At 36.5% G+C, this 26,333-nt stretch overlaps 3 protein-coding genes across 3 annotated transcripts; all 3 read left to right on the forward strand.

The window, feature by feature from the left end:
• Positions 1-9,844: 9,844 nt before the first annotated feature.
• On the forward strand, positions 9,845-10,969 carry LOC132800630 (uncharacterized). Its single transcript, XM_060814790.1, has 2 exons — positions 9,845-10,392; positions 10,548-10,969. The coding sequence occupies exons 1-2, from the start codon at positions 10,342-10,344 to the stop codon at positions 10,803-10,805; spliced, it is 309 nt and encodes a 102-aa protein (XP_060670773.1). The 5' UTR covers positions 9,845-10,341; the 3' UTR covers positions 10,806-10,969.
• A 9,752-nt stretch (positions 10,970-20,721) lies between these two features.
• On the forward strand, positions 20,722-22,454 carry LOC107417925 (F-box/FBD/LRR-repeat protein At5g53840-like). The gene is made up of 3 exons (XM_016026584.2): positions 20,722-21,687; positions 21,780-21,941; positions 22,179-22,454. Exons 1-3 carry the CDS (start codon positions 20,722-20,724, stop codon positions 22,452-22,454), a joined length of 1,404 nt encoding a protein of 467 aa, XP_015882070.2.
• A 2,115-nt stretch (positions 22,455-24,569) lies between these two features.
• Positions 24,570-26,078, forward strand: LOC132800660 (uncharacterized). Its single transcript, XM_060814868.1, has 3 exons — positions 24,570-25,245; positions 25,383-25,528; positions 25,635-26,078. Exons 1-3 carry the CDS (start codon positions 24,570-24,572, stop codon positions 25,977-25,979), a joined length of 1,167 nt encoding a protein of 388 aa, XP_060670851.1. The 3' UTR covers positions 25,980-26,078.
• Positions 26,079-26,333: the final 255 nt, after the last annotated feature.

The following is a 26,333-nucleotide window of genomic DNA, read 5'->3' on the forward strand; positions in this document are numbered from 1 at the left end:
GCTCCTTCCCGTTGCATGCAAACCAAGCCAAGAGAGCATCAATATTATCCCAAGTGAGGAATATTGAGAGAAAACTCCGAGAGAGAGAGTGTTTAAGTTCCAGAGAGAGCTTGAGAGAAGAGTGAGCAATTCCAGAGAGAATTGGAGGGTGTAGGGAGAGATTCCACGTGAGAATCCAAGAGAGAGAAGTTTTTGTATTTTTGTATTCTATTTCTAAGCAATTAATAGAATTCTTTTTATTTTCTTCTCATATTTCTTCTCTAAAGTGGTCAGAGAACCACAACAAGTGGTATCAGAGCCCCAGGTCGAGAGCTTGGGTCCAAAATTTGAAGAAACAAAGCTACTGTTCTTCAAGTTGGTGTTTCGAAAAGTTGCTCAAATAATTAATTTGACAATACCAGGTGAAAGTGCCCGACGAGAGGAGAACAACGAAGTTCGCCGGAGAGCAAGAGAACGTCGCACGCGCCCGCACGCGCCGCCTAAAGATTTCTGCAACAATTCACGCGCCACACGCGCCGTCTGGAGGTTGAAGACGACCACGTCAGCAGCCACGTCATCAGCCACGTCAGCACACCCCTGCCACGTCATCTGCCACGCCAGCCGACACGTCGACAGCCACGTCATCTGCCACGTGTTGACATGTCAGCATCGGCTGCCACGTCATCAATATTTTCAAAAATTACGGAACAGCCCCTAAATTATTGGAAATTACAGATTGACCCCTGTAGGTTTCTGAAATTACGGTACAGCCCCTGAACTATTGGAAATTACAGATTGACCCCTGTAGTTTCTGTATTTGCAGGTTGACCCAGAAATTTTGTGAAATTACATTGTTGCCCCAAAATTTATGGTAATTATATTTTGACCCCGGAAGAGTCAAGTCCACCATTTTCGGCCGTTCCGGACGCAACGGTTAACTCCGTTTTGCCAAATTCAGCTCCATTTTTGGTCAAGCCATAATGTCAATGGAAGAATCATCTTCGGGAGCTATGGTTAAGCTCACTGCCACAAATTATACACTTTGGAGACCTCGGATGGAAGATCTCCTCAATTGTAAGGATCTGTTTGATCCTATAGAAGCTAAAGGAGAAATCCCCGATCCCAACAAAGTAGCAGAATGGAAGAAATTAAACAAGAAAACGATCGGTCAGATCAGGCAATGGATCGACCACAGTGTCTTCCATCATGTAGCAAAGGAAATGGATGCATATGCCCTCTGGAAAAAATTGGAGAACATGTATCAGGCCAAGACTGCTCGGAACAAAGCCCTGTTGCTTAAGTGATTGGTACATCTCACATTATAGAGTGGAACTTCTGTAGCCGAGCATACCAGTGAGTTCCAGAGCTTGGTAAATCAACTATCTGCTGTGGATTACCAACTAGGGGATGAGGATCAGGCCCTCCTACTTCTAAGCTCTCTTCCAGACAGTTGGGAGACATTGGTAGTCTCTCTCAGCAATTCGGCCCCGAATGGCAAACTTACTATGGCTATGGTTAAGGATGCCCTATTTAATGAAGAGGCCAGGAGAAAGGACATTGGCATGGATCAGTCATATGCCCTCGTCACAGAGAGAGGAAGACAGCAAAGAGGTGGTCGAGATAGGGGGAGAGGCAAGAGCAAGAGCAGAGGCAGATCTACAGACGACAGAAAATCATCATATAAATGCTATCATTGTGGCCTGGAGGGTCACATGAAGAAGAATTGCAGAAAATTGTTGAGAGAGCAGAGACTCCAAGGTAATCAGCCGAAGAAGGATGGAGAGACACTAGTCACTTGTACAGGAGAAGTGGCGCTCTGCTCCACCGAAGAAGAGACATGCCTTCATATATCAACCCAAGATGTTGAGTGGGTAGTCGATACTGCAGCATCCTACCATGTCACTCCACATAGAGATTTTTTTAAAACGTACAAAGCAGGAGACTTTGGTACGGTAAAGATGGGAAATTCCAGTTTCGCAAAAATTATGGGAACTGGTGATATTCAGATAAAAACGAATGTTGGTTGTACAATCACTTTGAAGGATGTCCGTCATGTTCCAGACCTTCGGCTTAATCTACTTTCGGGAGCAGCATTAGACAAGGAAGGCTATGACAACTACTTCAGTAAAGGCACATGGAAAATGACGAAAGGTGCCATAGTTGTCGCCCGAGGACATATTTGTGGAACGTTGTACAAGACTCATGTGAAGATATGTGCAGATAGCCTCAATATTGCAGAAGGAGAGGCGTCTCAAAATCTGTGGCACCAGAGACTCGGTCACATGAGTGAAAAAGGATTGTCCACTTTGGTAAGGAAGAAGCTTATCACTGTTTGCAAGGATGCTGCGCTAGATCCTTGTAATCACTGCTTGTTTGGTAAGCAACATAGAGTCTCCTTCAGTTCCTCTACATCGAGAAGATCAGAGTTGCTTAGTCTGGTGCACTCTGATGTTTGTGGTCCCATGGAGGTGGAATCATTAGGTGGCAACAAATATTTCCTGACCTTCATTGATGATGCTTCACGGAAGGTGTGGGTATATTTCTTGAAGACAAAGGACCAGGTATTGGATTACTTCAAACTGTTTCATACCATGGTAGAGCGTGAAACAGGAAAGAAGCTGAAATGTCTCCGCTCAGATAATGGAGGCGAGTATACTTCCAAGGAGTTCGATGCCTACTGCAGAAGACACGGCATTCGACATGAGAAGACGGTCCCTCGCACCCCACAACATAATGGAATAGCCGAAAGAATGAACCGAACCATTATGGAAAAGGTCAGAAGTATGATCAGTATGGCTAAGCTGCCAAAGCCATTCTGGGGAGAAGCTGTTCGTGCTGCCTGCTATGTAATCAACAGATCACCGTCAGTACCGTTGAATTTTGAAATTCCGGAGAAAATGTGGTCGGGTAAGATTCCCTCCTACTCTCATTTAAGAGTGTTTGGTTGTTTAGCTTATGTACATGTATCCAAGGAGCTTAGACAGAAGCTCGATGCAAGATCTACTCCATGCATCTTTATAGGATATGGAGATGAAGAATTCGGATACAGGTTATGGGACCTGAAAACAAAGAAGGTTATTAGAAGCAGGGATGTAGTATTCCATGAAAACCAGAAAATGGAAGACATTGAAAAGCCCAGAATGTCTCCTAATTGTAGTTCTAGTGCCGAGAATTTTTGTCCTAATCCAGCACCAGCACAAATAGCCACAAAGGATAATGAAGTGCATGAAGATATACCAGAAGCAGACCAGGAGGAAGAAGGGGATATTGAGCAGGGGGAGACTCAATCCTCTCAAACAGCTGAAGGGCCATCACAGCGGTCAGATGATGGTACATCTCCTGAAACCAGTGGTTTACAAGTTCGGAGATCTGAGCGAGGCCGAATTCCATCAAAGAGATTTCCAGAATCTGAATATATTCTGCTTACTGAAGAGGGGGAGCCAGAGGGTTTCCAGGAAGCTATTTCTCATCAAGAGAAGGAAAAATGGCTGCAAGCAATGCAAGATGAGATGGAATCCTTGCAGAAAAATCATACTTATGAGTTGGTTGAGCTTCCAACAGGAAAAAAGGCACTAAAGAATAAATGGGTGTTCAAGCTCAAGAAAGATGGCAGCGGAAGGGTGGTGAAACACAAAGCCCGATTGGTGGTCAAAGGATTTCTTCAGAAAAAAGGAATTGACTTTGATGAGATTTTTTCACCAGTGGTAAAAATGACTTCAATTCGAGTCATTTTTGGTTTAGTAGCAAGTCTAAACCTAGAGCTTGAACAGATGGATGTGAAGACAGCATTTCTTCACGGTGATTTACATGAAGAAATCTACATGGAGCAGCCAGAAGGATTTGAGGTTTCAGGGAAAGAAAACCTCGTATGCAAGCTAAAGAAGAGCTTGTATGGCCTCAAGCAAGCACCAAGACAATGGTATAAGAAGTTTGACTCGTTTATGGTGAGTCAAGGTTATAAAAGGACTGCAGCAGACCAATGTGTTTATATTCAAAAATTTTCAGGTGGAAACTTCATTGCACTTTTGCTATATGTGGACGACATGTTGATCGTTGGACAAGATGCAATGAAGATTAGTAAGCTGAAGAAAGAATTGTCTAAGTCCTTTGATATGAAAGACTTAGGACCAGCTCAACAAATTTTGGGAATGCAAATAATCCGAGACAGGAAGAATAGAAGGTTATGGCTATCTCAAGAGAAGTATGTTGAACGGGTGATAAAGAGATTCAACATGGATAAAGCCAAACCGGTCAGCATTCCACTTGCAAATCATTTCAAGTTGAGTAAGAGAATGTGCCCCTCATCCAAAGAAGAGATAGAGGAGATGGCTTCAGTACCATATTCTTCAGCGGTAGGAAGTCTGATGTATGCAATGGTGTGTACCAGACCAGACATTGCTCACGCAGTAGGTGTTGTGAGCAGATTTCTTTCAAATCCTGGAAAGAAACACTGGGAAGCAGTCAAATGGATTCTCAGGTATCTTAAAGGTACATCGAAGCTGTGCTTGAGCTACGGGGGAGGTGATCCAATCTTAGAAGGCTATACAGATGCAGATATGGCCGGAGACCCTGATAATAGAAAGTCTACATCAGGTTATCTCTACACTTTTGCAGGGGGAGCTGTGTCATGGCAGTCAAGATTGCAGAAGTGTGTTGCTTTATCCACTACTGAAGCAGAGTACATTGCCGCAGCGGAAGCGGGTAAGGAAATGTTGTGGTTAAAGCGTTTTCTCACAGAATTGGGCATCAAGAAAGAAGACTACAAGATACATTGTGATAACCAAAGTGCCATGGATTTGAGCAAAAACTCAATGTATCATTCCCGTACAAAGCACATTGATATTCGCTATCATTGGATACGCGAAGTAATAGATCAACAGTTGCTGAAACTGATGAAGATCCACACAAAAGAGAATCCATCAGATATGCTAACAAAAGTTGTTGCTCAAGAGAAGCTGAAGCTATGCAGAGACATAGCTGGAATAGATGGTAGATGACCATCAGTTTTAAATGCAGCTGGAGGGGGAGAATTGTGAAGTCCAGCCGCACCAACCACAGCCGCACCAACCACACCAACCACAGCCACCATTTTTGACAGCCACCATTCTTGACACCATTGCTGCACCGATCAACAATTGTGGGCTAAGCTGTTGAAGATTGTGGCCATGCTTGCCTATAAATAGGCTCCTTCCCGTTGCATGCAAACCAAGCCAAGAGAGCATCAATATTATCCCAAGTGAGGAATATTGAGAGAAAACTCCGAGAGAGAGAGTGTTTAAGTTCCAGAGAGAGCTTGAGAGAAGAGTGAGCAATTCCAGAGAGAATTGGAGGGTGTAGGGAGAGATTCCACGTGAGAATCCAAGAGAGAGAAGTTTTTGTATTTTTGTATTCTATTTCTAAGCAATTAATAGAATTCTTTTTATTTTCTTCTCATATTTCTTCTCTAAAGTGGTCAGAGAACCACAACAAATAACTTATAATATTCATACATTTTTCCTCGCTTCTTGAAAAAAAGACCTCCAAATCTGTAAGGATAATCAATATCTTCTGGACTTTCATCATCCCTCCCAAAAACTTCTTCTTCATGTACAAAAGAATTGAGTATTTTCTCTTAGTGAGTACTAGTATAGCATGTTTCTTGCAGGACAAGCAAAACTAGTGAACCAAAAGTTCTATCAGCTTTAAGATCATCAAGTGTCTCCCTAATATGTTTTATCCAATATGCTTCTTTAATCTAAAAGCAAACTGGTTTGAGGTTGCGAAGAGAATGTATACCTCCTTAGTCATTTCAAACCAAGAGTACTTCACATTATGCCTCAAAGCCTCGGTGCAAAATCCATCCAATATGTTGTCAAGATCACGAACTGCACCTTCAAATCTTTGAAGCCAATATTTGACTCATGGTTAAGGACTTGAAATCTCTATTATCTCTTTAAAAGCTGGAGAAGCCAAACTTCTATTGATGGAAGAAGCAGCTGGGAGAGAACTGCCTTTGTCCTTAATGTTTGAGATAGAGGTTGGAAATGGGGATGTTTGGAGCCGGCTCACTGCCTGCCAATATATAAGAAGCTAGGAGATATTAATTTTGTTAATTTATTATTTTAGGGGGGTTAATTTGATATTATTTATAGTCTACTGGTCTTTTAAAGAAAAAAAAAAAGGTGGCATTGACTTGACAGAGATGGTTAATATTCTAAAGGCAGTTTATAAACACAAAAGTCAATGATAGCAATGGTAACCATGTTTTCTGAAGTTGTGAAGCACAACTACTACAACTACTACTACTACTACTACTAATAATGATAATAATAATAGCAACAACAAAAAAAATGAAAAATGATAAACTAACTATAATTAAAAAAATTATATATATATATATATATATTAACATATACAAGGACTTATAAAATGCATAAAGTTTGTAATTTTAGTCTATCTGGACTGTCAAAAAATAGAAATTTTGATGTTTGAAGATTGATAAATTTATAGTAACTCCATCATAGATTGAACTTCTTAATTTAAAAAGTTTTATTAGGGAAATTGGTTGTATCATGAACTTTCCGCAGCCTGTGCCATTAAGGAAGGGGTTCAGCAAGTGAACGAACTCTAACACGCTGGTTGTATGGCACTCTGATAACCTGCCTCTCCTACTGTATCAAATTTTTGTTCCCCTTCATATGCTTCTGTGTAAACCACCAACTTTCCAACAAGATATAATATGGAAATAGAAGAGACATTAAAAAGGATGGAAAACAGCTCTCAAAAATTGAAGAGCACAGCATATATAAATTATTTATATGAATGAAAACAATAACAATTATACAGTTCTCAATGCTACATTGAAGAGTGAAGACCAAATTTCCTTGTATTTAACAGTGTGATCTGAATTACTAGTTGAATTTCCACATCTTGATGTACCTATTTTGGTGTGTGGTGGCAACATTTTTTTTTTTTTTTAATGCCTTCGTGGGTGTTGAGAACTTGATCTGTTGCCTTCCAAAACGATGCTAGGATCAACTTCACCTCTGTTATGGTTCAAAATTCCTAGCACACCATCTGTTCTACCAAGGACCAAGGTTGATTTGTCATTCCTTTGTAGTTCTAAGGAATGTTGACAATCTTACAGGCTCATGTCTCCTATAAACTTCTCATTATCCTGCAAATACCATGGCAGAACATGCTTGCTCAATTACAAGTTACTTGTTTAGTTAGAGCTAACTATGTAGTTTATAACTTTTCAGCCCGTTTCTTATCAGTAACTAAGAATGAATACTCTTAACTATCTTTTTTGCAATTATAATATCCTATTCAAAGATTCTGAAAAGTTATGTAGCATCCCATTTACATAACATCCAAGTATAATGCCATTACCTTTCCTATATATCCATGTCTGGAAAGAAGAAAGAAATTGTTTCATAAATAGGTAGGTAAATGACTATTTATGATGGCTACGATATATTTGATATACTTATAGCAGTTGTTAATTTAATCAATTTTTATACCACGTAAGCTTATCAAATACAGAAAAAGCAAATAGGAAAAGGGAAAACATAAGGAAAACCATACAATAAAATTGGTGAGTTCAGATTACCTTGCTCTCATCTAAGCCGACTACAGGGCTGTTTCTGGGTTGAAATATTCTTCCACACATTTTTAGCTCTCTAATGACCAAAGGCGCGTTACCTAGCATCAGTTTCAAGCAAACAATTAATAATAAAATGGTGCAATGATTTATAGTGAGAGAACCACTTCCAAAGGATCGAGAAAGAATTAGCAAAGTTGAGGGAAAAGATGAAGGAAAGCCAGACGAAGATGAAACAAAAAGACAATATTTAGTGCTACAATCAAGTGATTGTATAGTTATTAAGGTTCCGTGAGGACTAGGGGTATGATTCTGACATATAATTAGCAAAAAAATAACAGATTTTTTTTTTTTTTATATTTTTTGAAATAGCTAGTAAATTTTTATGTGAATGCTTAAAGGGTCACATAAAACAGAATTTCCAATAGAAGATCAAGCTTCCTTCACCCACTTGGAAAATAACTTGTCAAAAAAGGAACTTTTATCTCAACACATAACTCCATCAATCGAATAATAATAATATAAATCTGAAGACAAAGCAAGCTTAATAACGGTTTGATAAGAATTTCATCTTATGAGACATTAGAGAAACAAGTTGGAGAAAGTTGACACATCCCTAACAACCACAATTCAAAAAAAACATCTGAAAAATAATAACATATATTGCTTTATCCTCTTAAGAGAACAATTTATGTTTAGTATAAGTGAATAAATCATTTACCTGTACAATCCATATTTGATGGAACTGGGATGAGTTGAGAGAGCAATGGAGGTGAAAGTTAGAAAGCAATAGGACATTTTCATAGCAGAATGTCTGATTCTTCAGAATATCAATATTAGGGTCAGTTAGACAAACAAACACCTGGTTAATTTTAAAAATTTTCATATATACCCTCTATTTTCTGACTACTGTACATAACCTGTAGCCATTTAAACTAAATTTTTTATAATGTTAATTATTTTTGTTTAAAATAATAGTAGGGGGCAATGTAGTAATTTTTGGAACCAGGGGGGTAAAATAACAAACGTATAGAAATTTAGGAGGATAAAGGTGCATTTACCTAAGTGTCAAATAGGAGTCTACATGCCAAAGGGAGAGCCAGAGTGTCTGAACATAGTGCTGGTTATAAAACTTGGCAGCTAGCTCCAATCATATTAGCTGAAAGATCAAAAACTCGTAAATTTTTTACTTTATCAAAATATGCGGTAACATCTTGATGAAACATGAAACACTTTTTAAAATAAACATTATAAATAAGATAATCAATGGATCAATCAACCAGAAAACAAAGACAAGCTGAATCAGTAAAAATGAGTAATTAACAACTGACATAGGTCAGAAAATGGTATTCAATAGTAACCTCTTATGTGAATGCAAAAGGGACCTGCTAGAACATAAAACTTTCCAAGAGATAAGAAAAGATGGAAGACCAAGCTTTCTTTACTCACTTACAAAGACTTGTAAAAAATAGAACATATCCAACTAGACCCACTTTAAAGAAAAGACTTATATATTATACAGCTTTATATCCTCTGGTTGGGTGTCTGTAAAAGTAGTTTCAGTGACTTAGAATTTTCATAAAACCAAATGGAATGTCGATGTAAATCCAAAAAAGTTGATTTTTGAGCAATCTTCCGGACACTCTATTCCATAAAATTCTTTCTTTGCTTGATATTAGGGACGTTGCAAGAGTTTCATCATTGTCTAGGAGATGCAAACAAATTTGCTTGTCATCGCCATTCTTGACCATTGATTTAGGAAATTTCTGTGGCCTTAAAAAATTTTACAAGTTTATTGCTTTTCTACACCGGTTTATGTCCTTGCGTAATGGGGTCAATATACATAAATTTGAAGTAAAAATTTGTAATCTTAGGTCTCAAGAAGATATTGAATTTCACATGGGTAACTGGTTACTCAAGGCAACCAGGTGTAATGTTGGAAAGATTTGTTTGGATTTGGAGTCTTTTAGCACCTTTACTTTGCCTAGTGCTGTTTTGAATTCTGCATTTTTAAGAGATTTGGAGTTGTCGACGGTTTCTGATGCCTGGGTAAAGTTTCCCTCTGCTTCGTTTGGGGGGCTTGAGAATTTGACCTTGAAAGAAGGGATGGTTCCAAGTGAGTTTGGTGACTGGATTTCGAGCTGCAAGTCTCTGAAGATGGTATACCTTCATGGAGTTGAATGGTAGATGGGATCAACATTAGTTCTTCATCAATTGAAGACTTAATAATTGATGATGATGATTTCCCTGATTATTTCCAAATCAAAATTTCAGTGTAGAGGCTTAAAAATCTGCGTATAATATTGCCCAGTGATGAAGAATTTTCACAGTCACTTATATTACATGCTCCAAAACTTGAACGGTTTTCTTGGGCTGGCTCTGCTTCTAATTACTCTTGTGAAGGAAATTTAGAGTTTTTGTGCCATTCTGATATATCTATAGAACATACTTCAATTGCCAACAATGAGTACAAGTCCTTGGATAATGGAATCATTGGTAAAGTTCTTCAATCAATGCACTGGGTTTCATCGATGAGTATACGTGATGTTTCCATTGAGGTTTGTTTCCAATGATCGCTAGTTTTTGTTTTTGTTTCTGTTTCTTCTATCAGCCATGTGAACTTATTCTTTTCCATATAAATTGGGCACTCAACATTCTTAACCTTGTAGGAAATTTCTTCGCCAGAGTTGTTGCCTGAATTTTGTAACTTGCTTTCATTGACTCTAAAACGCACCAATCCCCTCGACGAAATTACATCTGTAGTTTTGTTACTCAAATCGATGCCACAATTGAATACTCTGAAAATACTGGGGATTCCCTGTTCCAAAGAGGTAAGTCGTACCATGTCTGGGAAAATTGTCACGACTACTGTATAAATAAAAATGACAATTCAAATATATAACATATATAATACAAAAATGAGAATTCATTATTCGTGGTCTGGTTTTTCCCTTAACTACTTTTATCTTGGTTAACATAATGACAGGAGAAGATAAGTCATGGGGCAGAGTATTGGGAGTCTCAAAGCCTTCCGTTTGTCCACTCATTGAAGGAAGTTGAAATGGAGATTGAGGGAAAGAACAATGAGATAGAGCTGATAAAGTATTTGCTAAAAAATGCAAGAGCTTTGAAGAAGATGACCATTCTTTATAAAGCTGTATTATGTAGAGAATCTGCGATTAGAAAGATTGAAGAATTCCAAATAGCTTCTTCCCGTATTGCTTTATATTTCCATCCAGTGTAATTTGTGAAAACTCTGGTGCGCTTCTGATTTCAGTCTTTTAATTATAGCCATTTTCTGACAGTCAACAAATAGAGATTCTGATGTTTAAACATGGTTAACTTTTTGTAATATCACTATAGTTGAACTTCTTGTGGATTTTTAACTGTAGGCATGTAGTTGTATGTTAATATTGTCTTCTAAATTGGCTATATGAACTTTTGGAGCTTCACAAAACAAATGTAGCTTTTCAGATTCATACATGCTGCAGCTTATGGATTTTCATATAGAAATCATAATAACTGACTGTAAATCCTCAAAACTTAAACATAAGTGGAAGATGTTTTAGGTTTATTATATACTTCAAATGGTTAAGGCAAACTCAATGGCTCTGAACAACAAGTGAGAATCTGTGTTTGTAAATTGTTTCAGTTTTGTTATGGAACTTATAGCTCCTTCATATTTTATTTGATGAAAGATCAAGATATCTCAATCAAAACCATTCCAAACATCTTGATGAAACATGAACAATAGAGATTCTGATGTTTGTACACCTTTAACTTTTTGTAATTTCACTACGGTTGAACCTCTTATAGATTTGTAAGTGTTGGCATGTAACTGTATGTTAATATTGTCTTCTTAATTGGCTATAAAACTTTTGCTGCTTCACGAATCAAATTTAGCTTTTGTGATTCATACATGCTGCAGATATGCTATCAATTTTCTAGCTTGAACTTGTTATGAATTTTCTTATAAAAATCATGAGGGTAAATCCTCGAACTTAAACATCATCAGTAACAAGCTTTTTAACAGTTTGTTAAGAATTTTACCTTATGAGACATTAGAGAAACATTTGAGAGGAAAGTTTACTCTTCCTGGCAACTAAAATTCTGACAAAACATCAAACCAAGGGAAAAGAATAACGTATATAGCTTTATCCTCTTAAGACAGCAATTTATGTCTTCTAAAAATGACATAAACCATTTACTTATACAAGCTATGTAGATGGATAAGGAATGATGAGTGGTGACAATGATGGAGGTGAAAGTTAGAAAGCAATAGAACGTCCTATTATTCTTCATAATGCAAGTGATAGGATTCAATTACACAAATACCTTTGCAGTTTTAAAAATTTTCATATATACCCTTTATTTTCTGATTACTGTACATTACCTATGCACATTTGAACTAAAGTTTTGATAATTTAATTAAATTTTGAATTGTTTTTATTTAAACTAGTAATTCAGTAGGAGGATATGTAGTAATCCTTGTAATCAAGGGGTAAAATATAATTCATGTAACACCCCGTCCCAAATCGCACCGGAATCCGTGCACGTTGACCGAGGTTGACGGTTGACCGTTGACCCAAGAGGTCAAAAGTTGACTTTTTGATCCGGTTGGAATTCTAGGTTGACTGAGGTACCGTTACGAAGTACGCGTTGGCACGAGTTCGTAGACTAGTAGCACGTTGAAAACGGAGCTACGGTTTGAAAGTTTTGAGCAAAACAAGTTGAGGTCCAAACTATCCAAGGGGTGCCGGGGTTGACTTTTTATTCATGCAAGGTTGAGCATTGACTCATGCATGGTTGTGAAGTGCTCATCGATACGAATCCGTAGACTAGCGGCACGTCCGATTTGGACATGTGGTTTGAAAGTTATGGACCTGTAAAGTTTTTCAAATATTGTATTATTTTAATATTATTTTTAAACGCGTAACGATGTGCCACGTGTGACTCAATGAAGATGGCCATGTGTCACCATGGTGAAATGCCACATGTCAACCATGTTTAAAATCAAATTATTTTTATTATTATTTTGAATAATAATATTGTTATTTAATTATTTTTATATATATTTTATTCCTTTTTCTTTTCCTTTTTCTTTTTCTTTTTCTTTTTCTTTTTCTTTTCTTTTCCCCACGTGGGAAAACACTTTCCTTTTTTCTTTTTTTCTTTTTTTTTTTTTCCTTTCCCTTTCCTTCCCTTCTTCCCCGAGCCCGTGAGACAAAATGCAGAAAATTTTTTTTCTCCCTTTCTCTCTCCTTTGACTCTCTGCCTCTCCTTGTTTGACCGGCGTTTCACCGGATTTCAGTCGCCGGAATGCTACACGCGCTGGCCACCGTCCAAGCCTACCTCGGTCACCAAGTTTCCCGGCCAGCCGCCGCCGGACGTGCCCAGATCGGGCCGGCGAAGTTGCGGCGGCGAGGTGAAATTTTTCCGGCGATTCTCGCCGTTTCCGACCAACCCAGCCCATCCCATACCTCTATCCCACTATTTTCGACCCCTCTGAGTCCATTTCCGGGGTTAGATTGCCCAAAATCCCCACCGTTTGAAAGATCCCTCAAGATCAAAACCGGCTGAAGCTTCCCGACCAAATTCCGGCCACCTCCGACGGAATTGGGGTCGATGGAGACCGGATTTGTGATCCTCGTTCCACGAGCTTCGATTCGGTATATTATTCGCCTATTTTGGTTAAAGTTTGTGTTTGACCCCCTGGGTACCGGGTATTATTTATCCGATTAAAATATTAATTTATTTGACTGTCTGTGAATTTTGTTCTAGGAGCACCGGTGAGTCGTGAAATTGATCCCGTGGTGGATCATAGTTTAATTTCGTGCTCCAGGTGAGTGACCCACCTTTAAAAATATTTTTGGGGTAATTACTTGTATTTATGTGGTATTAATTTGATATCTGTAATTTGTGCTCATGTGGTGTATTTTAAATACAATCGGGAAAAATATTATTTTATATATATATATATATTTACCCATTGGTGCTGAATGAAATTTTGGGGTTATTAGAAAAATTCCTGATTATTATTTTATTGTGGTTTAATTTATTATGCATGAGCAAGGTGTATTTTGGTAGTATTTGTACGTAATTTTTAAAATTGATTTTCCGGGCATAATTGGGTTAAATATTTTACGAAAATATTTGTTTAAATTTTATAAATTATGCCTGCGGTATTTTTATGGTTGCATCTCGTATTTCGAGAAAATTGTGGTTGTTGTTATTGCTGTTTCGTACCGGGTTATTGAATAAAAATATGTGGGATGGTAAGTGTGAGAATTTAATGTATTTCCCACGGTGGTTTTTGGAAAAACGGTACGGTTGGTTATTAATGTTTATTTTTAGACGCACTCATACAGTATTGGTGTTCTGGTGTATGGTGTATGGACACGTGGTAGTGCACGGTTATTATGTGGTTTAGCGCACGGTTATTACTTCACCCGTGAGTTGCCATTGGACCGTGGGCAGGCAAGGTTATTGTTGTGCACAGCCGCCCCCCCCCCCCCCCCCCTTGGCCGGGTTAATGGTTTTAGCAGCGGTACTGTCGGGACGCCGAAGTGACCGTTGCAGGTTTCTCTCTTTAACCCTCCGCCAGTCGGTGCTCAGGACGCTGGGTATCGGAGGGCATCACCGGTATATGGTGTGGTGCGTCGGTGTAAATTGCAAATAATATTTTAAACCCCAAAGGTGTTCTAAAATTATTTATTATAATTTATTGCAGTTTATTTATATTTGGGGTATTTATTTGTTTATTTGTTGTTTATTAATTTGTTTGGTTCCTTGGTTTTTGGGAAGTACGTACAAGGGTTTTGTGAAAATGTTTTAAAAGGGGAACTTTTCCAACTGAGAGAATTGTAAGGGTTTTGAGAGAAATTATTATTTTTCCAATTAATTATTATCTATCTACTGTATTACCGTGGTATTATATTGTATAGTAGATAGGGTCACTCACTGAGATGATTAGCATCTCACACTCTTAAATTCCGTTCCCCTAGGTTCAGGTTGGAGACGTTGATTGTCCGGGGCGAGCCCAACGTCTCAGTTCGTTGCCGAAGGTTCAAGAAGTATTTCTTCCCTTTTTCCTCTGTATCTTGTATTGCTTCTTTATCTGTCATTTTATAAATTCCACATTTGTTGTATAATGCTCTGTATACTGTATTGGACGTGTAGCTATTTTTATGCACTGGGTTGCTGTTGTTTTTATTTGAAGTGCTGCAATTTGTGGAATCAATTTGTAGTTTGCGGGAGGAATAAGGGGATGTTTATAGAAGTATGTTTTCAGTGCAGGTAGTTTGTGGTAAGTAAATCCCTTAGGGGAGGCTCTGCCGGATTTTCCGTTGGAGGGTTCGGTAGGGTTTCCCTGGGATCAGGGCTTGCCTAGGGTTCCGAGGAAGGAATTCTGGACGGGTCCTGACAATTCAACTTTAAATTTCAGATATAATTGTGTTAAATAGGAATAGAAGTCTGCATGCCAATAGGAGATAAGAATAGGATAGGAGTCCGCATGCCACTAGGAGTCTTCACATTATCTCCCTTTTTAAAGTCGTTGTCTATATCTCTGTTGCCTCCTAACCCTAAAAAAGCTCTCTGCTTCGAAGGTTTCTCTGGTATATCGCCAAGCAAACTGGGATGAAGTTTAGTGACGAAAGTAGTCTTTTGTGTGAAGGGATTGACTACAGTATATATATATATATATATGTTAGCCCTAGGACCCAAATTCACTTCCAATTCTCTTAAAGATTTACAACCCAATTCATTCAAAAGGAGGACACCAATCTTATGTAACACCAAAAAAACCTTTTGAACATTACACCTAATTGCCTTAGATATCCAGCGGTCACAGATAAAATCTCCAACATTAATACCAAGATTTTCGCAACAAATCTCTACTTTAAGTTGACCTATTATTGTTATCCCCACCATACAAGTTGAAAAACCGGTTTATAAATTTCCAAAACCTGGAGATTTCATTGCGGTCATGGAAATTTTTGACCACAATGTTCAAGAATGGTGTCCACAAGCAGAGTTCTCTACATCTCTTAGACAGAGTAATCATTTTTTCCTTCTCTCTCTCTCTTTCTTTGTTAATGTTCTCTTTCTAATTCTTTCCCTCCCTTTTTTTCACGTTCTTTGTCCATTTCTTTCAACCAAAGAGATTCTCTCTGCTTCAAGCTTTCTCTCTCTCTCTCTATGCCATTGTATTAAACTCTCTTTACAAATCCTCCAAACCCCAAAAGAAAATTCTCTGCTTTCAAGCCCTCTTTGCCATGGTATAGGAAACAAAAGGCTGGACCAAGGTTAGTAGTGTTAAGCTCACTATCTTTGAGTTTCGTTTTTTCCCTCTGAAGGGATTAATTAGAAGTATTAGAATTTTCATAAAAGCAATCAATATGATAATTCCGATCGTTTCACCAATCTTGAGAAAGACATATTTCATGAAATTCTTTGGACGTTGCAAGAGTTTCTACTCTGTCTAAGAGATGCAGAGAACTCTGCATGTTGACACCATTGTTTCTACTCTATCTAAGAGATGCAGAGAACTCTGCGTGTCGACACCATTCTTGAACATTGTGGTAAAAATTTTCCATGACCGCACTGAAATCTCCAGGTTTTGGAAATTTACAAACTGGTTTTTGAACTTGCATCGTGGAGATAACAATAATAGGTAAACTTAAAGTAGAGATTTGTTGCGAAAATCTTGGTATTAATGTTGGAGATTTTATCCATGACCGCTGGATATCTAATGCAATCAAGTGTAATGGTCGAAAGGTTTTTTTGGTGTTACACAAGATTGGTGTCCTCCTTTTGACAGAAGATGAATATTGGGTTGTAAATCTTTAAGAGAATTGGAGGTGAATTTGGGTCCTAATGGTTTCCTAATCTTGCCCACTGGTACTGAATTTGAGGGGCTTGAGAATTTGACTTTGAAACATCTGACGGTTTCGATTGTGCCACTTGGTGAATGGATTTTGAGCTGCTAGACATTGAAGATGTTACACCTTATTGATGTTGCTTTTTATGGATGATGAGCTTAACATTACTTCTTCATTACTTGAAGACTTAGTAATTGAGGATGTGAAGGGATTTCCTCTTGGTGATATCTATACCAAGGTTTCAGCAGAGATATCACCTTAGGGGGCTTGAGAATTTGACTTTGAAACATCTGACGGTTTCGATTGTGCCACTTGGTGAATGGATTTTGAGCTGCTAGAAATTGAAGATTTCCTCTTGGGGGGCTTGAGAATTTGACTTTGAAACATCTGACGGTTTCGATTGTGCCACTTCTAGACATTGAAGATGTTACACCTTATTGATGTTGCTTTTATGGATGATGAGCTTAACATTACTTCTTCATTACTTGAAGACTTAGCAATTGAGGATGTGAAGGGATTTCCTCTTGGTGATATCTATATCAAGGTTTCAGCAGAGAGTCTTCAATATCTACATATAGTTTGGAATTGAGACCCCAGAAAGCGCCCAGTATTTGGAATGGAGACCCCAGAAAGTGCCCTGTACACTCACTTACATTACATGCTCCAAATTTTCAATAGCTTTCTTGGGGTGGATGGGTTTCCCATTACTCTTTTGAAGGAAATTTCCTGTCTCTACGGTGTTCTGATATATCAATACTTACTAGACGAGATTCCTCACGTAAAGAAATCATTGCTAAAGCTATTCAAACGATATCCCAAGTTTCATCCATTTGTATCACTGATTACTGTGTTAAGGTTGCTTCTCATCATCATTATATATTTTTGTTTGCCTATCTTATTTCATCAGCTATATATGTGAATTTATTTGTTTCCATAAAAAAAATGGGCACTGAACACTCTTAAACCTTGTAGGAAATATTTTTGCAAGGAAGGCTGCCACTATTTCATAACGTGCATTCATTGACTCTAATACGCACTGGTTTGGCTGATGAAATCCCTTCTAGAGTTGCATTACTCAATTCGACGCCACATTTGAATGTTCTGAAATTAGGCTTAAGACGATATGGATATTCCAGTTACAGTCTTGTAAGTAATGGAATACTAGATGTATGAGAATGTCACTCCACGTGAATTATCATGTCATTATGTTCATATGTAATTCAGAAACAATGGTTTATACTTAGGTGACATATGGTATCTGATACTAGATAAAAGAGTCATTCTTGACTAGAATTTATCTTCAAATACTCATATTTGTAGACTCTAACCTACACGTTTACATTATTTGCAATGTTGTTTTCTCTCTAATTTTAGTCTTCCTCAACTCATCACAGGTGGAGACATAACGCACAGTACTGGGAGTCTCAAAATATGGAATTTGTCCACTCAGTGAAGAAAGTAGAAATGGAGATTAAGGGAAAGCAGGACGAGACGGAGCTGATAAAGTACTTGCTCAAGAATGCAAAAGCATTGGAGATGATGACCATTCATTATTCATCCCAATGATTTCATAAAGATTCTCTAATGTTTGAAATGATTGAAAAATTATAAAAAGCTTCTTCCTTTATAATTATAAATGTGCTTCCAATATGATTTGTAAGAGCTCTAGTGCTTTTGATTATAGTCGTTGACTTGTAGCATTTTCTGACTGTCAAAAAATAGAAGTTTTGATGTTTGTAAATGATAAACTTTTGGGAATTCCATTATAGCTTGAATTTCTTATAAAAGTGTTATTTGACAATTTGGTTGGGTCATGAATTATCTGGGAGCCGTGTACTATATTATGGAATGGTTAAACAAGTGAAAGACCTCTAGCTGGTGGCTTAGAGCTTTGATGCCCTGCCTCTCATTACTCTAGCAAATATTTTGTACCCCTTCATTTGCTTCTGTGTAACTACCAAATTTTCCATTAAGTAATAATATCTTTAAAATCGAAGAGCAAAAGATTTGCTTATGGTTTTATGAATGAAAACAATAACAGTCATACAGTTCTACAGGCTACATTGAAGACCAAATTTCCTTGTATTTATCAGTGTGATCTGAATTACTTGTTGAGTTTCCACATCCTATGTACCTAATTGTTTGTGGTGGAAACTTTTTATCCCTACAGTCAAGAAAGATGGGTGGCCAAGCACTTCTGGAAATCCTGCAATACTAACATCTTCTTAAGCCTTCTTCCTTGGCATCTTTCAATGGCACCATACAGGTGTTGAGGACTTAATCTCTTGCCTTTGAAAGCAAAGCTAGAAACAACTTCAATTGTGTTTTGGTTCATAACGCATAGCAAACCATCGATTACACCAAGTACTAAGATTGACTTGTCATTCAAATGTAGGAAATGTAAGTCATTCTAACTCACCTGTGCCTGCTATAGACTTCTCATTATCCTGCAAATATCACAGCAGAACATGGTGTCCGTTAACACACACACACACACACACACACACACACACACAAAAAAAAAAAAAAAAAAAAAGAAGGAAGAGAAATTCTGATGTTGGAACTGGTTAGTTTTTGGAAATTCCATTTTGGATTGAACTTCTAATTGATTGGACAAGTATTGGAACCGTATATTAATATTGTTTTCTAAATTGGCAATAAGAACTTGTATCGCTTCACATGCTGATTTTGTGATTCATACATGTTGCAGATATGTTATGGATTTTCCAGCTTGAACTTGTTATGGCTATTGTTATAAAAACCATAAAGGAGCTGAAGCTTGGAGCTTAATTATTGCTTTGTGCTATAAGAAATTGGTTAGGCTAAGATGATTCTAAGTGCGATGTTTGTTGTTAATAGCTCTCTGGTTCCCAACATTATATCATATATATATATATATATAGTTATCTTGTGATGGTAATTTTAAGCACACTACATCTTCTCCGATAATGTAAAAAATGTAAAATAACAATAATAATAATAATGGAAAAGTGGGGGAACCCTTTCATTCATTCACAATGAACAAAGAAATAATAACCATTTGCATTGGAAAACCGACATATTTCTAGGAATCGAAATATTGCTGAATAGATAGGCTTTAGCAGTCACTAAGTGATTAACAAGTAGAAAGGCCTCTAGCATGTTAAATAGCTTTGCATTTTAATACCCTGTCAAATCTTGAGGTTTTATTCACATACTTTTGTGTAACCACCAACTACAAAATACCAAAAGCAGTATCAATTTTGTTAACTGTACTGTTTCAGCTTCATAAATGATAGGGCAACTTAATATGGTATTGAAACTCAAATTTTTTGGGGTTGATAATAATAGATAAACATAGCCAAAATTGTCAAAATCAACTGCCAAACTTTTGGTTATTCCAGTCTAGCTTGAACTTCTTAGCAGTTTTATAAGTGTTGGCATGTGATCGAACTTTAACATTGTTTTCTAAATTGCCTGTTAAGAACTTTTGGAGCTTCACATGTAGCTTTTAAAAAGTGCACATGTAACAAAAAACTGCTTTTTGTAGTTCATACATGCTGCAGACATGTTATCGAAGAAATCTGAAGGCGTAACAAGCTTTTAACAGTTTGATCAGAATTTCAACTTAAGAGACATTAGAGAAACGTGTGAGGAATTCAGATAGAAATTCTAACCAGAGAAAAATAATAACACATTTAGCTTTACCCTCTTAAGAAAACAATTTATCCATACAAGCTGTATATACATGGAACTGGCGTGAGTGGTGACAGCAATGGAGGTGAAAGTTAGAAGGAACTACAAGCACATTACGTAGCAGAATGTTCTGTTCTTCAGAATATCATTATTAGATTCAACTAAACACCTTTCTAATTTTAAAATCTTTCATATATACCCTTTATCTTCTGATTATTGTACCTAACTTGTGCACGTTATTTTACTTCAATATTCTATTAGTTTTAGCTAAAGGACGCCTAATTATTTGTTTTTAGAATAATAACTTAGGAGGCAATATTAGTAAGTTTCAAAATTATTGGGTAAAACAAAAAACATGTAGAAGTTTGGGGGGTAAAAGTGTATTTTACCTTTAAATTTTAGATATATATATATATATATATATAATATGTTTACTAAGTGCTAATAGGAGTCTACACATTCTCTACGTCTTTCATGTTGCCTATTTCTCTGTTTCTTCCTCCTAACCCTAAGGAAGCCTCTCTGCTTCTAAGGTCTCTCTGCGATAGGGACAAGCTCTTTTAAGGCTTTTTGTGAAGGGATTTTTCATATATAAATCAATATATGGAACTGCCAAATAAATCAGCAAAGTTGGAATTTTTTAGAGATCTTCCGAAGTCCATATCTCATAAAATCCTTTCTTTGCTTGATATTAAGGATGTTGCACGAGTTTCTACATTGTCTAGGACATGTAGAAAGCTTTGTTTGTCGTTGCCATTCTTGACCATTAATTTAGAGAGTGTTGATGCCCAAGGATTTTACAGGTTTAGCTCGTTTCTACACAGGTTTATGTCCCTGCGTAATGGGGTTAGTATACAACAATTTGAAGTAGAATTATATAGTCAAAGAGGTGTTATTGATGAGCAAATTCACATCGGTAACTGGGTACTTGAGGCAAACAAGTGTAATGCTGAAAAGATTTGTTTGCACCTGTTTAAATTTAGAACCTTCACTTTTCCTAGTGGTGTATTGAACTCCGCACGTTTAAGAGATTTGGAGGTGTGGCTTAGTCCAAGAGGCTTGCTAAATTTGCCCACCACCTCGTTTGGGGGGCTTCAGAATTTGATATTGAGAGATATGCGTCTTACGAGTATGTTTTGTGAATGGATTTCCGGCTGCAAGTCATTGAAGACTCTACACCTTCATAATGTTGCTGGTATAAATGAGCTCAACATTACTTCTTCATCACTTGGAGACTTAATGCTCGAGGACATGCAAATTCCAAGTACACGTAATTTCACCATCAATATTTCTGCAGAGAGACTTCATAATCTGCAAATAGTTTGGCTGTTTGAAAGGGAACCTTTACAGTCACTTACATTGCGTGCTCCATATCTTAAACAGTTTTCGTGGGGTGGACGCGTTTGTCGTTACTCTTGTGAAGGAAATTTAGATTGCTTGTGCTATTCTGATATATCTATAGATTTCAACAAAGATGAACATGGTGACTTGAATGAAGGAATCATTGGTGATGTTCTTCGATCAATGTACCGAGTTTCATCATTCAGTATACATGATAATTCTATTAAGGTGTCCTACTAATCATTAATTTTTCTACTCTACATGTGAACTTATTCATCTCCATATAATTGGGGAACTCTTAACATTCTTTAACATTGTAGGACATTTCTTCGCAAGAGATGCTGCCGGAATTTAGCAACTTGCATTCATTGACTATAGTACGCTCTGATTCTAGTGACAAAATCCCATCCACAGTTTCCTTACTCAATTTGATGCCACATTTAAATACTTTGAAAATAGAGGGTTATCACTTTTCCAAAGAGGTAATCAATATTATGTCTTTGAGAATTGTAAACTAGTAACTTGCTATTATTTTTTTGTGTCCTTGCCATCTAGAAACAATGATTTTTAAATTGGTCATATATGGTATTTTTATGCTGCTTAAAAAGAACTTGTCTGAAATTTACCTTCAAACGGATTGGTGTACATGCACAGATTATTCATTACCTGTATTCTAGTTTTCTCTCTAACTTTTTTAGTGTTACTTAACATCATTACAGGAGAAGAAGATATATTATAGTGCAGAGTATTGGGAGTCCCAAAATCTGAAATTTGTCCATTCATTGAAGGAAGTAGAAATGCAGATTAGCGGAGAGCATAATGAGATGGAGCTGATCAAGTACTTGCTCAAAAATGCAGAAGCATTGGAAAAGATGACGATTCGTTATTATACAAGTAAATCAAATCTTAGATACTGTGAGATTAGTGAAAAGATTCAACAGTTCCAAATAGCTTCTTCCTCTATTGTTATATATTTCTTCCATAGACCAGAGTGATGTCTCGGTCTGAGCTATAACATTTTCTGATAGTAAGTTAACAGAAGTTCTGATGTTTGAACGTGGTTAAATTTCCGTTACAGCTTAAACTTCTGATCGATTTTTAATTGTTGGAATTGATTGTTAATATTGTTTTCTAAGTTGGCTATAAGAACTTGTTGAGCTTCGCTTGTAGCTTTTGTAATTTACACATGTTGCAGATATGTTATGGATTTTCTTGCTTGAACTTTTTATGGATTTTCTTTAAGAAATAAGCCAGGCTAAGATGATTCTAAATGTAACATATCTGATATCGTCTCCTATATAATGAGAAAAACTGCCAAAAAAGAAACTAATGGAAAAATGTGGGCGGCATTTCATTCATCCACCATGAACAGAGAAATAATCATAAAAACAAGAAAGGAACTCAAAAGTATTCAATTAAATTGGAGTAATTTAAATGGACTTCTTCTTACTAATCAAAGAAAATGAAAAGGAATCAAGTGAGAACAATAAATTGCATTTGGAAACTGAAATACAAACTATAAAATTCTCTGGCAATGGAAATATTGCTGAATAGATAGGCTTTATCAGTGTGCCACTAAGAAAGCATTTAACAAGAGGAAGATCTCTAGCAGGTTAGTAGCTTGGCATTTTATACCCTGCCTCTCCTACTGTAGCAAGTCCTAAGGTCTCCTTCATATACTTACGATATACTTATGTGTAAGTGTCAAAATACCAAAAATTGTGGTATTGATATTTGTATACTGTGTCAGCTTGGTACATGTGTTGGTTCAATATACAATTGAGTTTACTTACAAAAAAAATAAAATAAAATAAAATAAAAAGTTGATTTGATAATTTATATCAAAACTTATTGTTCAAAATTGTTTTAAAACTTGAAACTTTTGGAACTAATTGATGATAATACATATCATTGACAAAATTGTCAAAGCCTTCTGCCAATATGTATGCGTCTGTATACATCTTAAGAAGCTGCATCCTTCTGTATACACCTTAAGTAGATGATAACGGAAATATTGCAAAAAATTAATAATAAAAATAATAATGTAAAATAGTGGGCGGCATTTCATTCATCCACCATGAACAGAGAAATAAATCAAAAAAACAAGAGAAGAAAATCAAAAGGCAGGCACTGAAATTAGGATAGTTTGAATGAACTTTTTCCTAATCAATGAAATTGAAGAGTAATCAAGTGAGAAATAATTTGATGCATGCTGAATCATTTTGATACATGTGTTAACTGGATAAATGGTTGAACTTAGTTTACAAAGTTGATATGGTAGTAACATAACCTGGTATATCAACTTAAACTATTGGAATTGATGATAACTTAATAGATATCATTGGTCAATCCCGATTCCAATATCTTTTCATATGGAAGGAAATCTAAATCCAGATTATGCTTTGCTGTTTTAATATCTTCCACTAAAAACTTATTCACTTGCACCAGCAAGCAAGCAAAAAAAAAAAAAAAAAACTTTCTGGTTTGTTTGTTAAGGAAAGGAGAGAGTCAAAGTGTCTCTTTTCTTGTTCTGTTTATACCCTGGTCTCTCTTGCTTTCTTTCAAAATCTTTTGGATACATAAAGTATCTTTCCCCGGTTCATTTAGATGATTTTGGTTAACTTTTGGTAATTCCATTTTATTTTGAACTTCTTATAGATTTTTAAGTGTTGGCTTGTAATTGTACCTTAATATCTAAATTAGTAATTCCATTATATTGTTTTAGATTGAACAAAAACAGAACACATTAACAAACAATACCTAATTGTTCTTATTTAAAAATAATAATTTAGGAGGAGGCAATGTAGTAAGTTTTAAAATTAATAGGTAAAATAACAAATATTTAAAAGTTTAAGAGTGGGTATAACAGTTTATTTAACTTCAGATTTCAATAGGAGTTTGGATGCAAACAGTAGTCCTGACGTCCCTGCCTCTATCAGGTTGTCGTCTATTTCTCTGTTTCTTCCTCCAAACCCCAAAGAACCTCTCTGCTTCCAAGGTCTCTCTCTTATATCGTGAAGCAAACTAGACTACGGTTAGTGATGACGAGCTCTGTGAATGTATTAACTATATAATCTCTTGCTGTGTTCTATAAAATTACATAAATAATTATGGAACCTCAAAGTAAATCGGCAAGATTTGAATTTTTGAGGGATCTTCCGGTCTCCATATCTCACAAAATTCTTTCTTTTCTTGGTATCAAGGACGTTGCACGAGTTTCTACATTGTCTAGGATATGCAGAGAAGTCTGTTTGTCATCTCCTTTCTTGAAAATTGATTTAGAGGATCTTGATAGCCAAGGATTTTACAAGCTTAGTGGATTTTTACATCAGTTTATGTCCTTGCGTAATGGGGTTGCTATACATCAATTTGAAGTGGAATTGTACGGTAAAGATGTTGGTGTTGATGAGCAACTTCATATTGGTAATTGGATACTTGAGGCAAGCAAGTGTAATGTCAAAATGATTAGTCTGCACTTGTTTAACTTTGAAATCTTTACTTTTCCTAGTAGTGTATTATTGAGCTCTGCTTGTTTAAGAGATTTGGAAGTGTGGTTGAGTCCTGAAGGCATGTTAAGTTTGCCCAAAGTGTCATTTGGGGGTCTTGAGAATTTGAGATTGAGAGATGTTCGGGTTTCAAATACGTTTTTTGAATGGATTTCGAGCTGCAATTCATTGAAGATTCTATATCTTCATAATGTTACTGGCATAGATGAGCTCAACATTAGTTCTTCATCACTTGAAGACTTAAGGCTTGAGGATATGCTTCCTAGTGCGCTTAATTTAGGTATCAATATTTGAGGCTTAAAAATCTGTTTATAGATTGGCTGTCTGATTCACAACTTTTGCAGTCACTTACATTACACGCTCCAAAACTTAAACAGTTTACATGGGGTGGATGTGTTTCTCATTACTCTTGTGAAGGAAATTTAGAGTCCTTGTGCTGTTCTGACATGTCTATTGTTTTGGACAAAGATAAACATGTGGTTTTGGATGATGGAATCATTGGTAATGTTCTTCAATCAATATATCAAGTTTCATCTATCTCTATATGTGATTATTCTATTCAGGTATGCTTCTAATCATCAATTTTTTTTTTTTTTTTCGTTTTCTTTCAATCATTTGAATTTATTCCTGTCCATATAATTTTGGCTTCCAACATTCTTAACCTTGTAGGAAATTTCTCCACGGACGTTGCTGCCAGACTTTTGTAACTTGCGTTCATTGACTCTAATTATCACTAATTCCAGTGGCCTAATCCCATCTATAGTTTTCTTACTCAATTCGATGCCACATTTAAATACTCTGAAAATAGAGGGTTGGAAGTCTTGGGACTCTTCTGAAAAGGTAAGCAATAAATGGTCTGAGAATTGTCACCCCCACATGAATCTTCTTATTATGTCCTCATATGTCATTGTCATTTATATAATGATTTTTAATTTGGTCATATATGGTATTTTCATGCTGCATAAAAAGATTCCTTCAAACGAAAGTGTGGACATAAACCCATATTGTAGTTGATAATCTGCACATTTGTCATTATATGTTTCTGTGGTTTTCTCTCTAACTCTTTTAGTGTCACTCAACATCATCACAGAAGGAGAAGATAAGTTTTAGTGCAGAGTATTGGGAGTCTTAAAATTTAAAATTTGTTCACTCACTGAAGGAAGCAGTAATGGAAATTACTGGAGACCATTATGAGATTGGGCTGATTAAGTACTTGGTCAAAAATGCAAAAGCAATGAAAAATATGTTGATTCATTATTATTCAAGTAAATTATGTTGTAGACCATCTGAGATTAGTAGAATGATTCAACAGTTTCAAAGAGATTCTTCCTCCATTGCTATATTTTGCTTACCCAGTGATGGTTAAAA

The sequence above is a fragment of the Ziziphus jujuba genome, chromosome 2 (genome assembly GCF_031755915.1).
Source record: "Ziziphus jujuba cultivar Dongzao chromosome 2, ASM3175591v1".
Lineage (NCBI taxonomy): Eukaryota > Viridiplantae > Streptophyta > Magnoliopsida > Rosales > Rhamnaceae > Ziziphus > Ziziphus jujuba.